The following is an 18,186-nucleotide window of genomic DNA, read 5'->3' as shown; positions in this document are numbered from 1 at the left end:
AATTGTTTTTTGAGAAAATCTGTACATGTCAATGAACAGCTAATCTTTTGCCGCACCCCATACTTAATGATCATGTTGCAGTTCAGGACTTGTTACACCCAAGGCTATGTGCCCCCCCCCCCCCCACTCCACCCCAGTGTGCAGTTTCAGTGCTTTTACCAGGTGTCATATTCCCTAGATATGCCACGGACCCGCTCACCCTCTTCTTTACCAAATCAACATCTAAAATGTAATCAACACATCATGTACTGATTTTGTAATTGCTTGTGCCTTCTTCTAATCTACTAGTAAACAAGACCATATACATTTTATAACTTTGCTCAAACGTTTATTAAAATCTACATACAAAAATAGTATATTAGCATAGCAAGACTGGCCTCTTCCATTCTAAAACAGTAATAGTAAGATAATAGTAACGAAACAAAAGGTTTGCTAGAATGTTCTCCACTACAAAACTACTAAAGCACAAAACTGTACAGCTAGTGTTAAGTTCTATGTAGACGTTGGTCAAGGCGCAGGTCATTGACTATACTGGTTGCTTCCGGAGTTCTGGTTTAGGCTTCATTGCTCTGATTTCCAAGTTGTCTCATCTCTTGGCTGGCGTATTTTCCTTGTGCACTGAGGCCAGTATTTGGAGTACAGAAAGCACTAACACAGCCACATCTGAGTACATCGGTGTAGGTGTAGACTTGGCGAGATCCATTGGCACATGACAATATAACACTCTTCCGTCCAACTTCAAGCTCGGAGCAGCAAGAACAGGAGTGAGCCATTGCCCTGGTAGCCATAGAGTACCTGAAAAATGAAGGCACGTTTATGATCAATTAGAAGCATGGTTTGCTGATTCAAAACAAGTTTTGTAGGCATACAGTATGTAGCGAAGACTGTATGTGCTTGAGAGCGCAATTTTTAACAGGTTGGTTTACTAAAATTGACAATATATATTTTATTTTCTATTATAATGCAATAGTATGAAAAGTACTGACCTGTGCTTTGTTTAAAACAGATCTGTGACTTTTGAAAAACTTAAAAAAACCCATATCACCTTAATCCTTATGTGGTCCACACATAGGCCTCAATTCACTAAGTTTTATCAAACACTTTATCGAACATTTGATAATTTATGTCATGGGTAAAATCTAATTTTGAATTCACTGAAGTTTTATAGATTTATTGAACATTTTATCGATAAAACATTTGATAAATATATAACACCTTAGTGAATTCAAAATTAGATTTTACCCATGACATGAATTATCAAACAATAACACGATAAAGTGTTTTGTAAAGCTTAGTGAATTGAGGCCATAGTGTGCGCCTCTTTCACCACTCCCTGCTGCTCTTTTCATCTAAAATTATTAGTTTTACTAAATATTTATTTGCCGCAAGATGACCGCGATCCCGGGAGTACTTCTGGTGCATTGTGGCGTATACATTGTGCACTTTCTGACAGCCGTGCACGAGAGGTCATCAGTCTTGCTCATGCACTGATTGCCCTCTCATGCACTGAGGGGGACAAGGCTGTCATCTATAACAAACATAATTGGGCGGAAACAGGGGCGGAATTGCTGAAACAACTCTGCTTCTTCCATCAGCTCATATATTTGACTTTGTAGACGAAAAATGAATGAGCAGCATACTGGAGAGAGCAGCGGCGGAAAGAGGACCAAAATCTGCTGCCTCACCTATAGCACAGGTTTCCAGAGAGCAGAACACCTTGTCACACTATTGTTGAGCGAACCGCCGTGCAAAAGCCACCATCCAAAATACGAAGCAAAGACCTGGGTGGGGGCGCACTTTGGAATCTTTCCCTTTTTTACTGGAGAACCTTGTCTCGGCAGTGGCAGGAATATTAGCTTCTGCTGTTACTTTCTGGCTACATCGGTGATGTTTTAACTATTGTGTGACTTGCCGGAACCAACTAAGGGTTAGAGGGAAATCGCAAAAAGAAAAAAAAATGTGATACTTTATCTGTATAGTCTTGAGTTTATATTGTGCATAGCTGAGATATGCCTCTGAGTGTTGCAAATATGTACAACTGCTTCCTGTTTTGGTGACACCGAGGACATTGCTATTAATGGAACTTCCTGTTTGGGATGCTTGCTTCATTTCATATATGCTTTTGGAAAAGCTATTAAGTGTCACTCATTTCCTGCTAGATAGGAGCATGTGGGGAATGATTTTTATAATAATAATTCCTATATTTGTATAGCGCTTTTCTCCTGTCTGACTCAAAGCGCTTGCGGGGCAACCACTAGAGCACACTCAATAGGCTGTAGCAGTGTTAGGGAGTCTCGCCCAAAGAACTTACTAAATAGGTGCTGGCTTACTGAATAGGAAGAGTTGGGATTTGAACCCAGGTTTGCTGTGTCAGAGGCAGAATCCTTGACCATTACAGTATCCAGCCACATAGGGCAGGAACTGCAAACGCAGATCAAAAAAGATCCCCGACAGTCACTCCAACATGATGGAATATATATATATATATATATATATATATATATATATATATATATATATATATATATATATATATATACATATATATATATCACTTTAATTCCCTTCTTAAATGTCTGTTTTAAACGTCGCAAAGATTTATGTGCACATAAGAAAATTACTAAATATTTAACTTACATGGAAGTTCCCATGCAAGGACCACCACAGTATGTGAGCTCCACTGTCGCCTGGCAGTCACCCTGTCTCAGAATAGTAACATTCTTACGAACACTGCAGTCTTCAGGAACCTTAGGCAATGGAGTGACTGATGACCCTGTGGTGACTGATACGTTAGATCCTGGGGTGACAGATGATCCTGGTATCTCTGATCCTGTTGTCCCTGATGGACCTGATCCTGTTGTCCCTGATGGTCCTGATCCTGTTGTCCCTGATTGTCCTGATCCTGTTGTTTCTGATGGCCCTGATCCTGTTGTTCCTGATGGCCCTGATCCTGTTGTCCCTGATGGTCCTGATCCCGTTGTCCCTGATGGTCCTGATCCTGTTGTACCTGATAGTACTGGACCTGTTGTCACTGATGGCGCTGGTGTGGTGAGGTCTGGTAGGGGAAAAAAAGAACATATAATTTACCGTCATGTATTACAGAAGCAGAACATTCCATGTTGCTTGTGATATTGAAGAACTTAAATGGCTATAAAAGTGTAACTGCTTTTTTTTCATTGTATGCTTTTAGAAATAAGATAAGACATACCAAGCATTAGGTGCCAAAATCAAACCTTTTTGTATCACCTGTAGTGTTTTTACAGTAAAGTAGTGTGAACACTGGTCAATGTGTTACATGCTATCATGTTGCCCATTGGAATCCAGTTGAACCTTTTAACTCATACACACAAAGCTTTACCATATATCTACTTAGACACTAATTTCTAGAATCAATCCTAGAGGCAACCTAACAATCTTTTTTACTCATTCGCTATTATCATTTCCTCCTGACACCAACATACAGGAATTCTCATGTGCTTCTCCAGTCTTCTGGAATGTCTTATAAACATCTGTGTAGCACTCATCAACTTGTCCTATCCAGGTAAGCATGTAATCTGCCATAAACCATTCTAGACAGTCAGTATCACATTGTTGCTTTCTCTAATTCTATTCTGCAAACCACAACACAAACACAAGTTTTATACAGCTAACCAACCCCTCTTATCTCCTGCTTCTCTCCATTACTCCTTTACTCTGTAAGCTTACATGTGCATGGCCCTCTATCTTCCATTGCATCTTGATGTTACTGCGTAAATTATTGGTACTGCTCTGATATGCCCATGTGACTTGTTCGTTACACATTAAAGAGAGTCTGGAGCAAAATAAATTTGCTCTTTAACCTTTTCACCTCCCCCAGCACGAGTATCTACATCCCTGTATTTACACAAATATAAACAAATACAAACACTTGGTTCTGTTTCTATTTTTAGAACACACTAACTCTGTATCTCCATCTTTTGGCCAAAAAGTAAAACCACATCCAAATACCCTATTATACACCTTCCCATACAAAAATGAAATACATTTTCATTATTTTTAAAAACCCTTCGAGGTGAAATGGTTAATCAAAGCTGATTCTCCGCAACAACGTGGCAGAACAATGTATTTATCCCCCCGAAATTTCCGGGGCAAAATTCTCCCTTCGGTTCCTGGAGAAGGCAGAGCTACTTCGCAAAGCCCTTCCTCCCCCGGGCAGCAAAGCCTGGAATGTCGTGGAATTTTGCCCCCGGGATTTTAGGGGAATAAATACCAAGTTCTGCCACGCTGTTGTGGCGAATCAGCTTTGATCTTACTTCTTAATTTGATCTTACTGCTTAACATAAGTGGGCAATAAAAAGAACACATTTATTTACTCTCTTTAACTGTGCAGTGTCTTGAAAGTATATGACACTAAATAATTACATTTTGGGAGTATATGCCAAATGGTGTCAGCTAAGCACTGACTAAAGGTTCGTATACACTTTAGATTTCCTTTGGGCAAAATTATCATTCCTGATTGTTTTGGATAGAATTCTAAAAGGTTGTTTGAGTGTTCTCCGATGTCACTGGCCTCCCCTGTAGTGATCTGCCTAATCAAAATCCCATCCGTCAAGGCCATTTTTCCCTGCGGGAAACATCCTGCAGAACGTTGCCTCTTAAATGTCTCATTGCTCCCCTTTCCACAGAGCAGAACTGCTTGGTTCCCTGAAGAGCCCTCACTTCAAAACTGCCACCCGGAATGATTATTTCAGGCTGTGGATAAGCTAGTTGTGTAAGTAGCTTTATTAAATGGACAGGAGCTTAAGTTCAGGTTACTGACCATTTCTGAATTCCAGAAGTGGATCAGAGGTATTTAAAGGACCACTACAGTGAAAAATGTAAGCAGTTAAGATCTGGCACAACCGACAAGTTTTGTACTTGTCCAGGTCCTCATGGAGGATTCTCAGGGTTCTTTTCAAAAGCATTCCCTGAATGGCAGTTGATCAGTCCAACTGCCAAAATAGCATGCAAGTACGGAAGCTGGCTGGTATCTTACTATTTTGGCAGTTAGGCAACTGCCAATCAGGAAATTATTTTGAAAAACAAAATCTGTGAGAATCCCTCATGAGGGAATGAACTAGTCCAAAACCTATTGGTTCTGTCAGATTTTAACTGTTTACTTTTTCAATATAGTGATCATTTAACCACTTAAGGTCCACGAGCTTAAACCCCAGGCCATTTTACACAAAATAGGCCAATTCAGCTTTAAGGCCTCGCTGCAGGGCCATACAACTCAGGACACAAGTGATTCCCCCCCCCCCCTTTTCTGCCCACCAACAGAGCTTTCTGTTGGTGGGCGTGGGTGGCTCTCAGGATGTTTGTTTCTTTATTTATAAATATTTGTGTGTTTATTTTTATAATAAATTTGTTTTTGTTTTGTTTTTATTATGCAACCCCTCCCCTAGCCAGCCTATGACAGCGATCGGCTGTCTTTGGCTTCAGCCAATGAGAGCTGATCGCTCTCCAGCGTCCCAGCACTGTACATACTAAATAGACGGTGGTTTCGCCATCGAACAGTCTCCTAGTGGCGATCGCCGCTTAGAGACTGATGACGCAAACCAAAGATGCACATGCATCGGCGCTCGCAATCTCCTGCAAATTCATGTCCCAGGACTTTGCGCCGATTGGCATTAGGCGGTCCTGGCCCTGAAGCCGCATCCATACCGATCGGCGTGACGCAGTCACCAACAAGTTAAAGAGTAGGGAATATCAAGATGCTCTCTGTAGATGCTCAATTTTATTCTAAACTAGCTGATTGCCTGGCGTTTCCCGGGTATGTATTTGGCTGGTGTTGGCTCCGCTTACTTTTTCTAAACCTAACACACAATTATTCAATTCCTCATTGACCTATGCTTAAAAACAAGAAGAGAATCGAGAGCCCAATATGGTGCAGTATTGTCAGGCAAAATGAAGAGTTCAATACAATTTTATGTGTATATACTCACAAACACAGGTTACCCATAGGCAACCACTTTAAATGCAGGTGGGGAGCATTAGGACCTGACCCCACTCAGGTTAAGAAGTCGCTCTCTGTAGATAGTAGATGGGGATGCACCCCTCCACCCAGGGTGGACTAGAAGATCAGCAAAAACTCGGTATACAGAGGCGCCAGAGTAGAGTAAAACGTTTTAAAACCCGTTTAAAAGCAGAGGGGGATGTTAGGGTGGACTTACCTCCCTCTTACAAAAAAGAAAACTCACTCGAGTCTCGATAAAACTGAATTGACAAATAATTTATTCAACTCCACAAATGCAATGCATTTCGTGGGCGTGACCCCGCTTCCAAAAATGGGAGCACAACTCAGTGGGTCAAGCAGTAGGTTTGAGCACCTCTGTCTGACCTAGTTTGTGAGCTTTGCGGTCTTTGGCATCAATAATTTGCATTCAAATGAAACAAATCTGATTAGTTGTGGCTCCACCCCCTTATCTGAATTCGAACCCCAGTCACCCAATAACCAACTGTACCAGGTTTCAGGCTTGTGCCATTAATAGTGCAAGAATGGCAGCAATTAAACATACCCCAAAATCAATAGGTGAATTTTGATTGGCTTTTGTAGGCTCCACCTACTCTTCTGAATATTAATCTATTTGAGAACCCTACCATTAACAGTGTAAGAATGGCTTCAGTTTACATTTTCCCAGTGAAATTTGTATTGGTCTCCACCCACTTATGACCGGGTATGTATTTGGCTGGTGTTGGCTGCGCCCACTTTTTCTAACCCTAGCACACAATTACTCAATTACTCAATAACCAGGTTTGTGAGCTTTGCGGTCTTTGGCATCAATCATTTGCATTGCATTGAAACAAATCTGATTGGCTATTTGTCGCTCCACCCCCTTTTATGAATTTGAACCCCAGTCACCCAATGACCAACTGTACCAGGTTTGAGGACTGTGCCATTAACAATGCAAGAATGGCAGCAATTAAATATTCCACTTGAAAATCAATAGGTGAATTTTTATTAGCTTTTTTAGGCTCCACCCACTTTTCTGAATATTAATCCCAGTCACCCAGTGACCAACTGTGCAAAGTTTGAGAACCCTGCCACTAACAGTGTAGGAATGGCTGCAGTTTACATTTTCCCTGTGTAATTTGTTTTTGTCTCCACCCACTTTGCGGTTACGGGGATAAAAAAAGTATCCTATATGTTATTCCAGGTAACGTACTATGCGTGTGCCAAATTTCATTAAAATCATCATGTGTAGGTTAAAACAGGAAGCAAAATGTAGTCATGATCACATGCTTCCTGACATTCAGAGACTTTCAAATCAGCCTCTTGATCTAGGATCTTTCCTATTCATTATGCCATAACAGTAGAAAACCCTGGACCAGTGGTGTAACTAAATGATGGGTCTCCCCAGAAAAACTTTGATGGGGCCCCTTAATGTTCACACCCTTTCCCTTGCCAACTTCTTTTGACAATCACAGTCTTGGGAGTCATCTTGCAAGGGTCATAAAGCAAGTAAAGGCATAGAAGCCTTCACACCCATAACAAGTGTAGCCACACAAACAATGTACAACTCCAAAAGTTATGACAGTGCTCCCAATGAGCATAGGATCCCGGAGATAATGCTCCAACAGATGACACCCAAGCAAGCTCCTCTACTCTGGGGCAAGTGAAACTGAAAGACTAGATAAAAAAGGAGGGCTCTATGGCGCATTAACATTTTATTGCTCTTAAAAAGGATAAAAAATTGCACTTACAAGATGTAAATGCTATAAAAGCATATCGCCCAACATCCGGGCTATTAGGAAAGGAATCCTAATAGCCCAGATGTTGGGTGATATGCTTTTATTGCATTTACATCTTATAAGTTTAATTTTGTTATCCTTTTTAAGAACAATAAAACGTTAATGCACCATAGAGCCCTCCTGTTTTATCTTGTCTTTCAGTAGCCACAAAAACACCTGATCTTAAGGATGGACCCTTTTATCAGAGGGAATGAATTAGTAGTTGTGGCCCCCTGTTACAGCTCTGGACCCCACATGCAGTTGCAGGGGCTCCTCCCCTCTAGTTCCATCCCTGCTCCGGACCTGCATGCTTCCAGTGAGTATTGTCCACTTAATCTGGTGCTACACTATCCCTCTATACTAATTACTACTTATACACAGATAGGTACATTTTAAGGGATGTGCCTGCAATGAGTGTTGGTGTGTATTTTAGTCCAGGAGTATTGGAGCTCTGCACATTTTATACTATTAAAACATTCAGGTATGAGTTTCTGAAAGCGCTGCCATTCCTTTTGCTGTATGAATTGAATGTGTGTATACTAGTGGCTAGCTGCATTCACTGGTTCACAATTATTCACAAAGCTTTAGATTAGAATTAGCACACAATTTGCATCTGCTTTGCATTCAGGGCGTGTATTTAGTCCAGAGGGGCTGTGTATTGCCCCTGTAGGTTTGCAAGCGAATGCATCCATGAGTGCTGTCACCAGTCTGTATATATGTTTTATCAAATGTGTATACCATTTGTCTGATTAGCTGCACTGGAAATGTTGTGTTTTTATCGCTAGATTAGCGTTAGGTTTAGCGTTAGGTCTTCCCCAAGGGGGTCCGTCACAGCCGTGGGGAAGTCTAGTAAGCATAATCTGTGCACATATTATCTCTGAAGCTAACACCCCCCTTTGCCTGAAGTGAAGCTAGGTGTGTATTCTAGTCCAGTGGTCATTGGAGCTTTGCACATTGTGGCAGATAATTCATTCAGGTGTAGGTTCACCCCTCACTGAAGTTATGTTCCCCCATTTTTTTTGTGCCTGCAATGAGTGTTGGTGTGTATTTTAGTCCAGGAGTATTGGAGCTCTGCACATCTTATACTATTAAAACATTCAGGTATGAGTTTCTGAAAGCGCTGCCATTCCTTTTGCTGTATGAATTGAATGTGTGTATACTAGTGGCTAGCTGCATTCACTGATTCACAATTATTCACAAAGCTTTAGATTAGAATTAGCACACAATTTGCATCTGCTTTGCATTCAGGGCGTGTATTTAGTCCAGAGGGGCTGTGCATTGCCCCTGTAGGTTTGCAAGCGAATGCATCCATGAGCGCTGTCACCAGTCTGTATGTAAATTTTAAGGGATGCAGAGAACTGCACCAAAATCTATCTGTGCTGGAATATTTGCCTGGTGGGGTTTGAAATCTACAGCTGCCTTTGTTCTATCAATCTGTTCATGTTTTCACTATGCAACTGAAGGGCATCTAGTTGCATTCTTGATCAAATATCTGCTAGAACCCTATTGTTATCAATTTTCACTGGGCAAGAGGCCACAGCCATGAAGTAGCCAGTCAGCTGTCAAACAAATAGCATTCAATATCATTTAAAAGATCTGTCTTATTTGACTCGATGTGTTGCAGTGAATGTACAAAAAAGTTTCAATGCCATACCATGTTGGCATGTTCTGCAGCAGCCATCTTCATCATATTTAACGGTACCCTAAAATATAAGAAAATACACCTTTAAGGTTATTTGAAACTTGTATTCAACTTACAGTCACTAAAGATAACACTGTAGTATGTGTGTTGTTCCCAAATCATGTTTTAAGGTAGGGGTACTCAAACTATGGCTTGCTGGCTGTATGTGGCCTTCAAGCCTTTTTAATTGGGCTATACACTTGTCACATTTATGCAGAAATGCACCCCAATTGTGGGCCACAGTAGTATTGGCCTTTCTAATAGGCACAGCAGTGCTGGCAGCCCATCACAGCATAGAAGTTAGAGAGTCTGTGCTCCCCGCTTTTCATGCAATCCCAGTAGGTCTGATGACATTGCTGTCCAACTGACAGTAGATTGTCATCTGTCTGCCCCACTGGCGGGAGTTAGGCATGCAGAAGCAAGATTCTTAAAGAGAAACTCCAACCTAGAATTGAACTTTATCCCAATCAGTAGCTGATACCCCCTTTTACATGAGAAATATAATGCTTTTAACAAACAGACCATCAGGGGGCACTGTATGACTGATTTTGTGCTGAAACCCCTTCCACAAGAAGCTCTGGGACTGCGGTACTTTTGGCAGTTTGTTACAATGTAACAAGGTTCACAGACAGGAAATAGCTGTTTACAGCTGTCTCTAACAGCCAAACCAGCTACATAACCTGCCCACAGTAAAAATGTCACCATGTAATAAATGTCAGAATGTAAATCGGGGAGAGGAAAGATTTTACAATGAGCAAACACTGACTAAATCATTTATACATAATTATGGTAAAAAATGAAGCACTTTTTTTACTACATTATTTTCACTGGAGTTCCTCTTTAAGCTGCGAAGCACATTCACATTCCCTGCACACACTGTTTATGGGGTAGATACAGGATGTTTAGAGGAGTGGCCATTGCATGTGTGTGGAGGAGGGGAGGGCTTTTATGATTATGCTTGCAAAGTGTCCGATGGGAGTAAAGGAGAGCTTGTGTGATTATATTGCACAGTGATTGTTGGGGGCATATATGTGGTTATTCTTTAGCATGGTGATTGGTTTGTGTGTGTGTGTGGTGGTGGTGTCATTATTTTGCATATTTAAGGAGGCGGGGGTCTAATTGTGGCCACTATGTATGTGTGGGGAGTGAGTTGAATGATAAGGTGCTTGATCAACACTTAGTACTGTGGGGTGTGTGCATGTGAGGGGGGAGTTGGGAGAGTATGCATGAAGTGTCAAAAGAAATAACATAATTTACTATTTAGCAGTATGGTTTTGTAGTCCATGCTGCTGTCAACTCTCTTCTATTCCTCAGTTTGGGTGTGTTTTCTTCAGGGAGTGGGAAATATGAACGCGTTGGCTCTCAACACTCCTCTCAATCAGAGCATCAGAGAAGGTGTGAATGAAACTGCCACTGATTCCCTTTTCCATTAATATGAATGGGGAGAGTGGCAAAACCAGCAGAAAGGTATGTAGTTTGAAAGGCAAGCTTTTAAAAATGCTGCAAGCCTGGCAAAGTAAAACAATTTGGTTGCCACATTGGGCATGTGACTATGCTGCAAATTCAATTACGGTAAGTAATTCAGAGGTTTTTTTATTTATAAGATGTATAACATTACATTTGTTGTGGCTTAGGGAGCCAATAGAGAGGGTAGAGAGGAGATTTAAATGATCTCATTAACTTATTTACACTTAAAAGCCACAATTCAAATTACAAAATTCCCACAGTAAGGGCTCTTTTCCACTTGCAAGCGCAATTGCAATTGCGTTTCAGCTTGCAAAAGCTTCTTTTTTCCACTTGCTGCAATTGCGTTGTGAATCGTTGGGAGTGAAATGCGATTGCACCAACAATCATGCAGCCCGACATTTGCGATTTGTAAACAATTAAAACGCGCTAATGGAAAACTGCATCGTGCATTCACGGTGCATTAGCGGTCAGCAAAGTGCTGGCGATCCACTTTTTTAAGCGAATCCAGACTAGTTGAAAAGGGCCCTTACTGCATCTTGTGCAAATTAATTGAAATGAAAATATTTATTCAAATAATTGCTGGCTTTGAAGATGAACATTCCTGAATGTAGCTTCATAGTTAAAATTGTTTACATTTTACAATATTCATTTATAGATAATTTAGTCAGTGTTTGCTTATTGTAAACTCTTTTCTTTCCCTGATTTACAGTCTTAATTTTAGCACAGCTGTGGTTGACAAGGTGCACCACTGCAGAATGTATGTTTGTTGTGCGTTCCAAAGTGATCAGAAACAACACCTGTTTTCCCAGATTGCTCTGGAGCAGAAGGCTGTTAGTAAACAGCCTAGGCTAAACATTTCTGGCAGGGTTATATACCAATATACAGTAATATACTATATAGACATAACAGGTGTTTCTGACGCTGAAACCAGAATATTTTATTTAAATTGGGTATCCTGAATAATGTATTACATTCTACTATATGTCACTGAGGTGCCTCTTTAAATGTTAAACTATTTCTAAATTCCAGTCTTGCTATCCAAATCTGATAGTCTCTGCTGAAGATGTTGATTGCAAGCTCTGTTGGCAGGGCCATTACTGCCACTGCTTGGCTTGCATTATGATGCTGTTTAACCTCCTTAGCGGTAACCCCGAGCTGAGCTCGGGGTAAGCCGCCGTGGAGGATTGTTTAGGCCCCACTGGGCCGATCTGCATAATTTTTTTTATACACGCAGCTAGCACAGCTTAACCTCCCTGGCGGTATGGACGAGCTGAGTTCGTCCAGCAAAAACTTGCAAAAAGTGGTAATGACGAGCTGAGCTCGTCCATGCCGACAGGGAAATTTCCTGTTTCTCTGCCCCGCCGGCTGCATTTTTTTTTCATCAGAGGGATTCCCCAGGATGGCTGGATGCCTGACTGCACGCTGCGGGTAGCAATCTGTGCTACCCACAGCGTGCAGAACAAGCATCCAGCCACCCTAGGGAATCCCTGGGCAGCCAGCGGGGCAGAGAATGTGCAGGGGTTCCCCCTTGTATGCGGAGGCTATGTGGAGGGGGATCCCCCTCTGTGCGGGTGGGGGGATCCCCTTCAATGATGGCAATGTGGGCGGGGATCCCCCTCTGTGCGGGTGGGGGGATCCCCTTCAATGATGGCAATGTGGGCGGGGGATCCCCCTCTGTGCGGGTGGGGGGATCCCCTTCAATGATGGCTATGTGTGGGGGGGATCCCCCTCTGTGCGGGTGGGGGGATCCCCCTTCAATGGTGGCTATTTGGGTGGCCTATCCCCCTCCAAACCCCCTCTCTCCCGATCCCCCCCCTCCTGTCTCAGCCCATCGAGTAAATGGATGTACTCACCCGAGGGCTTTCTCCAGCGACGGCTGCAGCGCCCTTCCTCCTCCATCTCCGAAGTCTCGTTTGCCGTACAGTTACATTACGAGACTTGGTGACGTCACATACACCAGCATCATCAACATCTTGCAGAAAACACTTTTTTTTTTTATTAAATTCAATACAATAACCTGTATTGAATTCAATTTCCCCAAAAAAAAATTTATTGCAAAAAAAAAAGGTTGAAAATTATTGGAAATTAATTGAAACACTTTTTGCACAGAAATCCTGGGGAAATTGAACGCCAGGGTGGTTAATCTCATATCTGGGGTAAGACTGTTTTATTACCCATGCCCAATTGATTGCATATAACCTTGGGACCCACCTCCCACTTTGTGTACAGTTCTCCTGGGGTCCCCCAGGGGTATCCCCTGTGATAATTATGATGATACTCTCCTCTTGCCAGATACTGTGGTTACCTATCAGCAACCTAGTTTTGTAAGTGGTAGCTCCTGGTGTTCTCTGTTCCTTTTCCTCTTCCCTATGAAGTTTGTCACCCAATTATTATCCACTGGACGCCCCACACAGGATAGAAACTGAAAAGCTTGAGAAGATTACAGCCCAAAACAATGACATTCTGTACTGCAGAAAGTGGCTGGTATGGAGGTTCCTTCTCCAGAACGTATACACAGACGAACGCAATCTCTGCAGCTGAAAGCCTACACAGAATTAGCTAGACAAGTGGCTGCATTTGGCCTTTAAAGTCAGATTACAAGAAATAATAAGATTGTTATTCACCCTACCTGGTAGCATGTTCTGATGTCCAACTCCTGGCAGACCTTCTGCACTCTGGTTAGGACTGGTTGTCCATTCTCTTCATTACATTCATAGTAGCTACATTTGCTGTTGGTGTAACGGTAGGTCTGACCAACCTGAGATAAAGAGGCAATGTTAATTCAGAAAACTTTACGTAACCTCCATTTCTCTAAATATTACAATATACAATGGATAATATAGTTGTAAGAAAACCATACATGTTTGCCAACTTCATCGTTGGCTAGGGGGCTAGTCATGTATTTGGGTGAACTCTAGCCAAAATTGTTTTTAACTGACATGTTCAAACAATATTCTATCAATATTTTATTTAAACAACACTTGGGAGATCTCTAGTTTTTAATATATTTTCATTACACTCTATGCATACATTTCATTTCTATGCGAGTGAGTTTAGGACGAGTGGCAGACCACAGTATTGATATTGGTAATTTAATTTGCTATTCCGATATTATAATATGAATAGGCTACCGCTTGCCCCAAACTCGTCCTAAATCCTCACTGGGTGAGTGACTTGGGAACTATGGCAACTACGGCAAATATGCAGGCATGGAGGATCAAAGGCGGCATTCTCACATTTGTCTGGGGCTATATTAGCAGATGCTACTCGCAGCATCTGATGGCCATCTAACGGGTTTCTAGTGTTGTTTGCACTTTAGGTAAGTTACCTGCAAAACGGAAGCTATACTAAGCTTCAGGAAGATCCATTCAGCCGATTGCAAACATTAGTGTAAAAGTGATACTGAAGCAAATAAAAACTTAAGATATAATGAACTGTATGTGTAGTACGGATAATCAATAGAACATTAGTAGCAAAGAAAAGAGTCTCATATTTGTATTTTCAGTTATATAGCTGTTTTTCTATAACATTGTATCATTTTCTAATATTTGCCGTTTACAAATTACACTCTGTATTTTAAATGATGAAACAGAGCAGAGCTAATGACCCTTTGAAATTCCTGGCAGAAAAAAAAAACTTAAACAAACTAGAAACAGTGAGAGTCAGGTTGTGATAAGTGCTACAAAAAATAGTATTGTTCTCTGACTAAATTAGTTGGAGAGCTCAGAGAAGCTCTTTTGCATAGATAACAACTAAAGTTTCTTAACTCTTCCTGTACTGGAAACAATATGACTCATATCTGTGCTAATAAAGCTAAGTACACACAGACCAACCCGCAGCCTGATTATCATCTGACTTTATCATAAATTTGCATGCAATTACATGTATTTTTATGTAAATTATCTTCATTTATATTCACAAAGTGAATTTTCACATTCAAATGCTGATAAAAAAATCACAAAAACGCATTCATTTAAAAAAGAATATAAAAATTGCAAACGTAGAATTGTGCATACGGAATATTCCATTCTTTTTCCACATGAACAAGCGTGTGTGTCCCCTGTGGGATTCTTGTGTTTAATATGTACATAAATCCAAAATAATCAAGCTAAAAAAAGGTGTTTGCTATTAGTTCTTGCCATATTTGGACTTCCTTCAAATTAAGCTTTAAATTGTTTTTATGTGAAAGGTTGTCAAAGCTTAAAGTGAACCCAAACTAAAAATACAAGATTTCAGAAATAAAATCTATTTTCTTACTTATAATAATAAATAGCAGCCTTTTTTCAGCTGCATGATGACAAATATAAAATATTTTACATCTATTGAAGGAACCCCTCCCTTCCTTTCATATTGCCGGGACAGAATCCGGCAAACTGATGGAGGAGATAAAAAACAAAACACAGGCTGCTACTGATGATGTCACGGGGGAGGTGATCTCAGCTTGTGTAAGATTTCACATAGAAGACGCCCCTGTGAGGGAGGGTAGCTGATGACAAACACACCCATGATCTAAAACCTCCTACTAAGCTCAGAAGTAATGGCTGCCACCTGTATAACCCTAGTTATGAAAAGAGAAGGGTGAAAAGCCTGCACTGAAATGCTCATAGGCTTGAAGGAGTGTTTATTTATCTTTGTATGTATGTATGAGTGGTGCAACTAAATATTTTGAATTAAAAAAATGTTTGGTTTGGGTCCGCTTTAACCCACTCAACAACTAACTTTATTAGAAAAAAATAATGAAATACTTTGCGTAACGTTTCTTTTTTGTTTACCTCTATGCTAACATCACTGTTGTCTTCTCCCTTCATGGTGCATTGTTTGGCCACACATTCTCCACAGCAACTTCCACTCTTTGCTTTGTACTCATAAGCCTAAAAAACAGTAAACAGCACATAATGTATTTTGTGCATGCAGTACATATGACATATACGATAATACAGTTAATAGCATTGCTGTTGCCACGGAGCTCTAGGCTTCAGTTACAATTTTCATATTTTCAATAATAGGCAAATAATCCCAAGTCCCAAGACCTGATTTCTAAGAACAGACACAGTGTAAAAGTGGTGTAGGTAAATTTAGGGCAACAGTTTGTTAATGACTAACTCTAATCAAAACACATAAGATTTGATCATTACAACTACAGCACTACAGAATCTTTGTTCTCCCATCACTGTAACAATGGCATGGTTAGGCAACTTATTCATACATTTGCCATTAAAATGAGCATAAATCATGAAGCCCAGTTTTACACCACACAGGGATAATAATGGAGTTGGACAGGGTTTTTTTTCTGTCATAGAGTCTAACAAATTACAAGCTTGAATAAACTTACAGAACTGCAAGTGGTGTTGCACACTATTGGGGAACATTTTATGTCATAGAATCCAGAACTGCTGTTCATATCATCAGAGCATTCACACTTCTGACAGGCATCTGCTGGCTGTGGAATTGTAGATCCGCGCTAAAAGCAGAGAAACAAAGTAGTATTTTAGAATCTCTGTTTTCAGGCTCAACATAACCTTACGGCATCATAACAATCAATATTCAGTAGCAGTGCATTGTGGGTAAGCACATATGTTCACTTAAAGATGAATTATTGCAAATATCCTCTGTTTTAAGAAGGCAAATAACACAAAACAAACAATATGTAATAGAATAAAAGTACAAAAGAAAACTGTTCAGGGGAAAAGGGGGGGGGGGGGGGGGTAAATTTTCACACTTGAAACATATGCAATTTGCTAGTTACTTCAAAATAATAGTTAACAATATGTGCGTTTTCTTTAATAATCCTCCATTGTGTACAGCCCTGTATTCCAAAGGTTGTCAAAATATTGTTAGTTTAGTTACTGATACTGATGTTGTGTTCTGTAATCTCAGATGCAGAATAACTGGAACCAAGTTTATTTAAAGGATTCAGCAGCTTTTCACATTAAGCAGCACTTTCCTCTGTGTCTGGAGCATGTATAAAATAGAACCAACAACATACAGCAGTAGAGATCATTTTATAAAAAATGCAAGTAGCACAGTGCCATCTACAGGCCCGGTGTATGAACACCTCATTTCCCCTCTGTTACCAATGCTTCTTTACACATGTGTCAAGCTAAGTATGTTTATATTCAATTATAACACAAAGCAATACTAAGTTAACTACACACACACTTTTTGAGTATGACTGGTTAGTTCTGTTCCCATTCTTCAGTTTGGTCATCATCAGTCGCAATATGACCGTGTCCTTCATCAAATCAGACATCTAACAAGTCTTGCCTAACAGGTGCAAGACAACTGGCATTCCATATATATCCATCAGACAGTGATGTTATAGCAATGTATACCAGAAATGTTTGCTGGTATGTTATAACATTTTCACATCTATGTATCACATTTACTATTTTGTTCTGCAAGTTTTTAGATTTTTGTGAAATATGTAGTTTATGGAATTATATTATGTACATGTATGCCTTCTACAGAGTTTAGCATTGTGGCACTGATGTCTTGGTCTTCCTTTAGAAAGGAGACCCGGCGGCCAATAAATGTAGCTACACCCCTGCTCTGCATGGTCACATTATACTGATGAAGAACAGCCAGTTCAGTTGTCCATGATCCTCTGATTTGGGAAATTCATCTCAAGTATGTAAAGTAAGGAAAAAATAATCTTGTTTCCTCTATGTAACACATAATTAGTATCCACTTAAAGGGACTAGGGGAGCGGAAGGGCTGTACATATAAAAAGAGGCACCTAGAAAAAAAAAGGGTGCAGGGGATTGCTGTTAGAAAAATATTGGTAAAATTACCAATATTCTACTACTTAATTCCAATACTAAAATACGGTAATGTTTACAGATATTTTACTATGTCTTAGCCTAACCCTACTCTCACACAGAACCCTCCCTCTAACGATGCCTAACCCTAAAACCTCCCTCTACTGATGCCTAACCTTAACACCTCCTTCTACCAATTCTTAACCCTAGGACCTCCCTTTACCGATGCCTAACCCTTAAACCCTTCCTGGTGGCACATGACATGTAAACCACCTCCCCCCGCGCCTAACACTTAACCCCCTCTCCTAACTTTAGCCTAACCCACCGCCACAAAGGCGTGATTTGCGACAAAGAATGTAATTTTGGGGGCTCGGAGGAATGTAAATTTGGGGGCCGGATGCTTCTGTGACAGCCAGATTATCTTGACCAGCCCTGCCAAATGCTGCCCAGGAATTGGGACCCACCACAGAAATTAATACTACTGCACCTTTGGAACTGTAACGCCTTGGCCAGCACTGCCAGATGCCAGAT

General features: G+C 40.7%; 1 protein-coding gene across 1 annotated transcript in view; it reads right to left on the bottom strand.

The window, feature by feature from the left end:
* Positions 1-351: 351 nt before the first annotated feature.
* The window catches only part of LOC137537852 (mucin-2-like), a 133,689-nt gene continuing 115,854 nt past the window's right edge, over positions 352-18,186 (bottom strand). Inside the window, exons 35-40 of the mRNA XM_068259803.1 lie at positions 16,230-16,358; positions 15,670-15,768; positions 13,527-13,655; positions 9,404-9,452; positions 2,638-3,055; positions 352-795 (exon numbers count right to left, since the gene is read on the bottom strand). Of these exons, the coding sequence (XP_068115904.1) occupies positions 555-795; positions 2,638-3,055; positions 9,404-9,452; positions 13,527-13,655; positions 15,670-15,768; positions 16,230-16,358 (1,065 nt within the window). The 3' untranslated portion in view covers positions 352-554. The remainder of the gene's footprint in view (positions 796-2,637; positions 3,056-9,403; positions 9,453-13,526; positions 13,656-15,669; positions 15,769-16,229; positions 16,359-18,186) is intronic.

This window comes from Hyperolius riggenbachi, chromosome 11, assembly GCF_040937935.1.
Source record: "Hyperolius riggenbachi isolate aHypRig1 chromosome 11, aHypRig1.pri, whole genome shotgun sequence".
NCBI classification, from domain to species: domain Eukaryota; kingdom Metazoa; phylum Chordata; class Amphibia; order Anura; family Hyperoliidae; genus Hyperolius; species Hyperolius riggenbachi.
The sequence above is the reverse complement of the archived record's forward strand: the minus strand, read 5'-3'. Positions and strand labels throughout refer to the sequence as shown.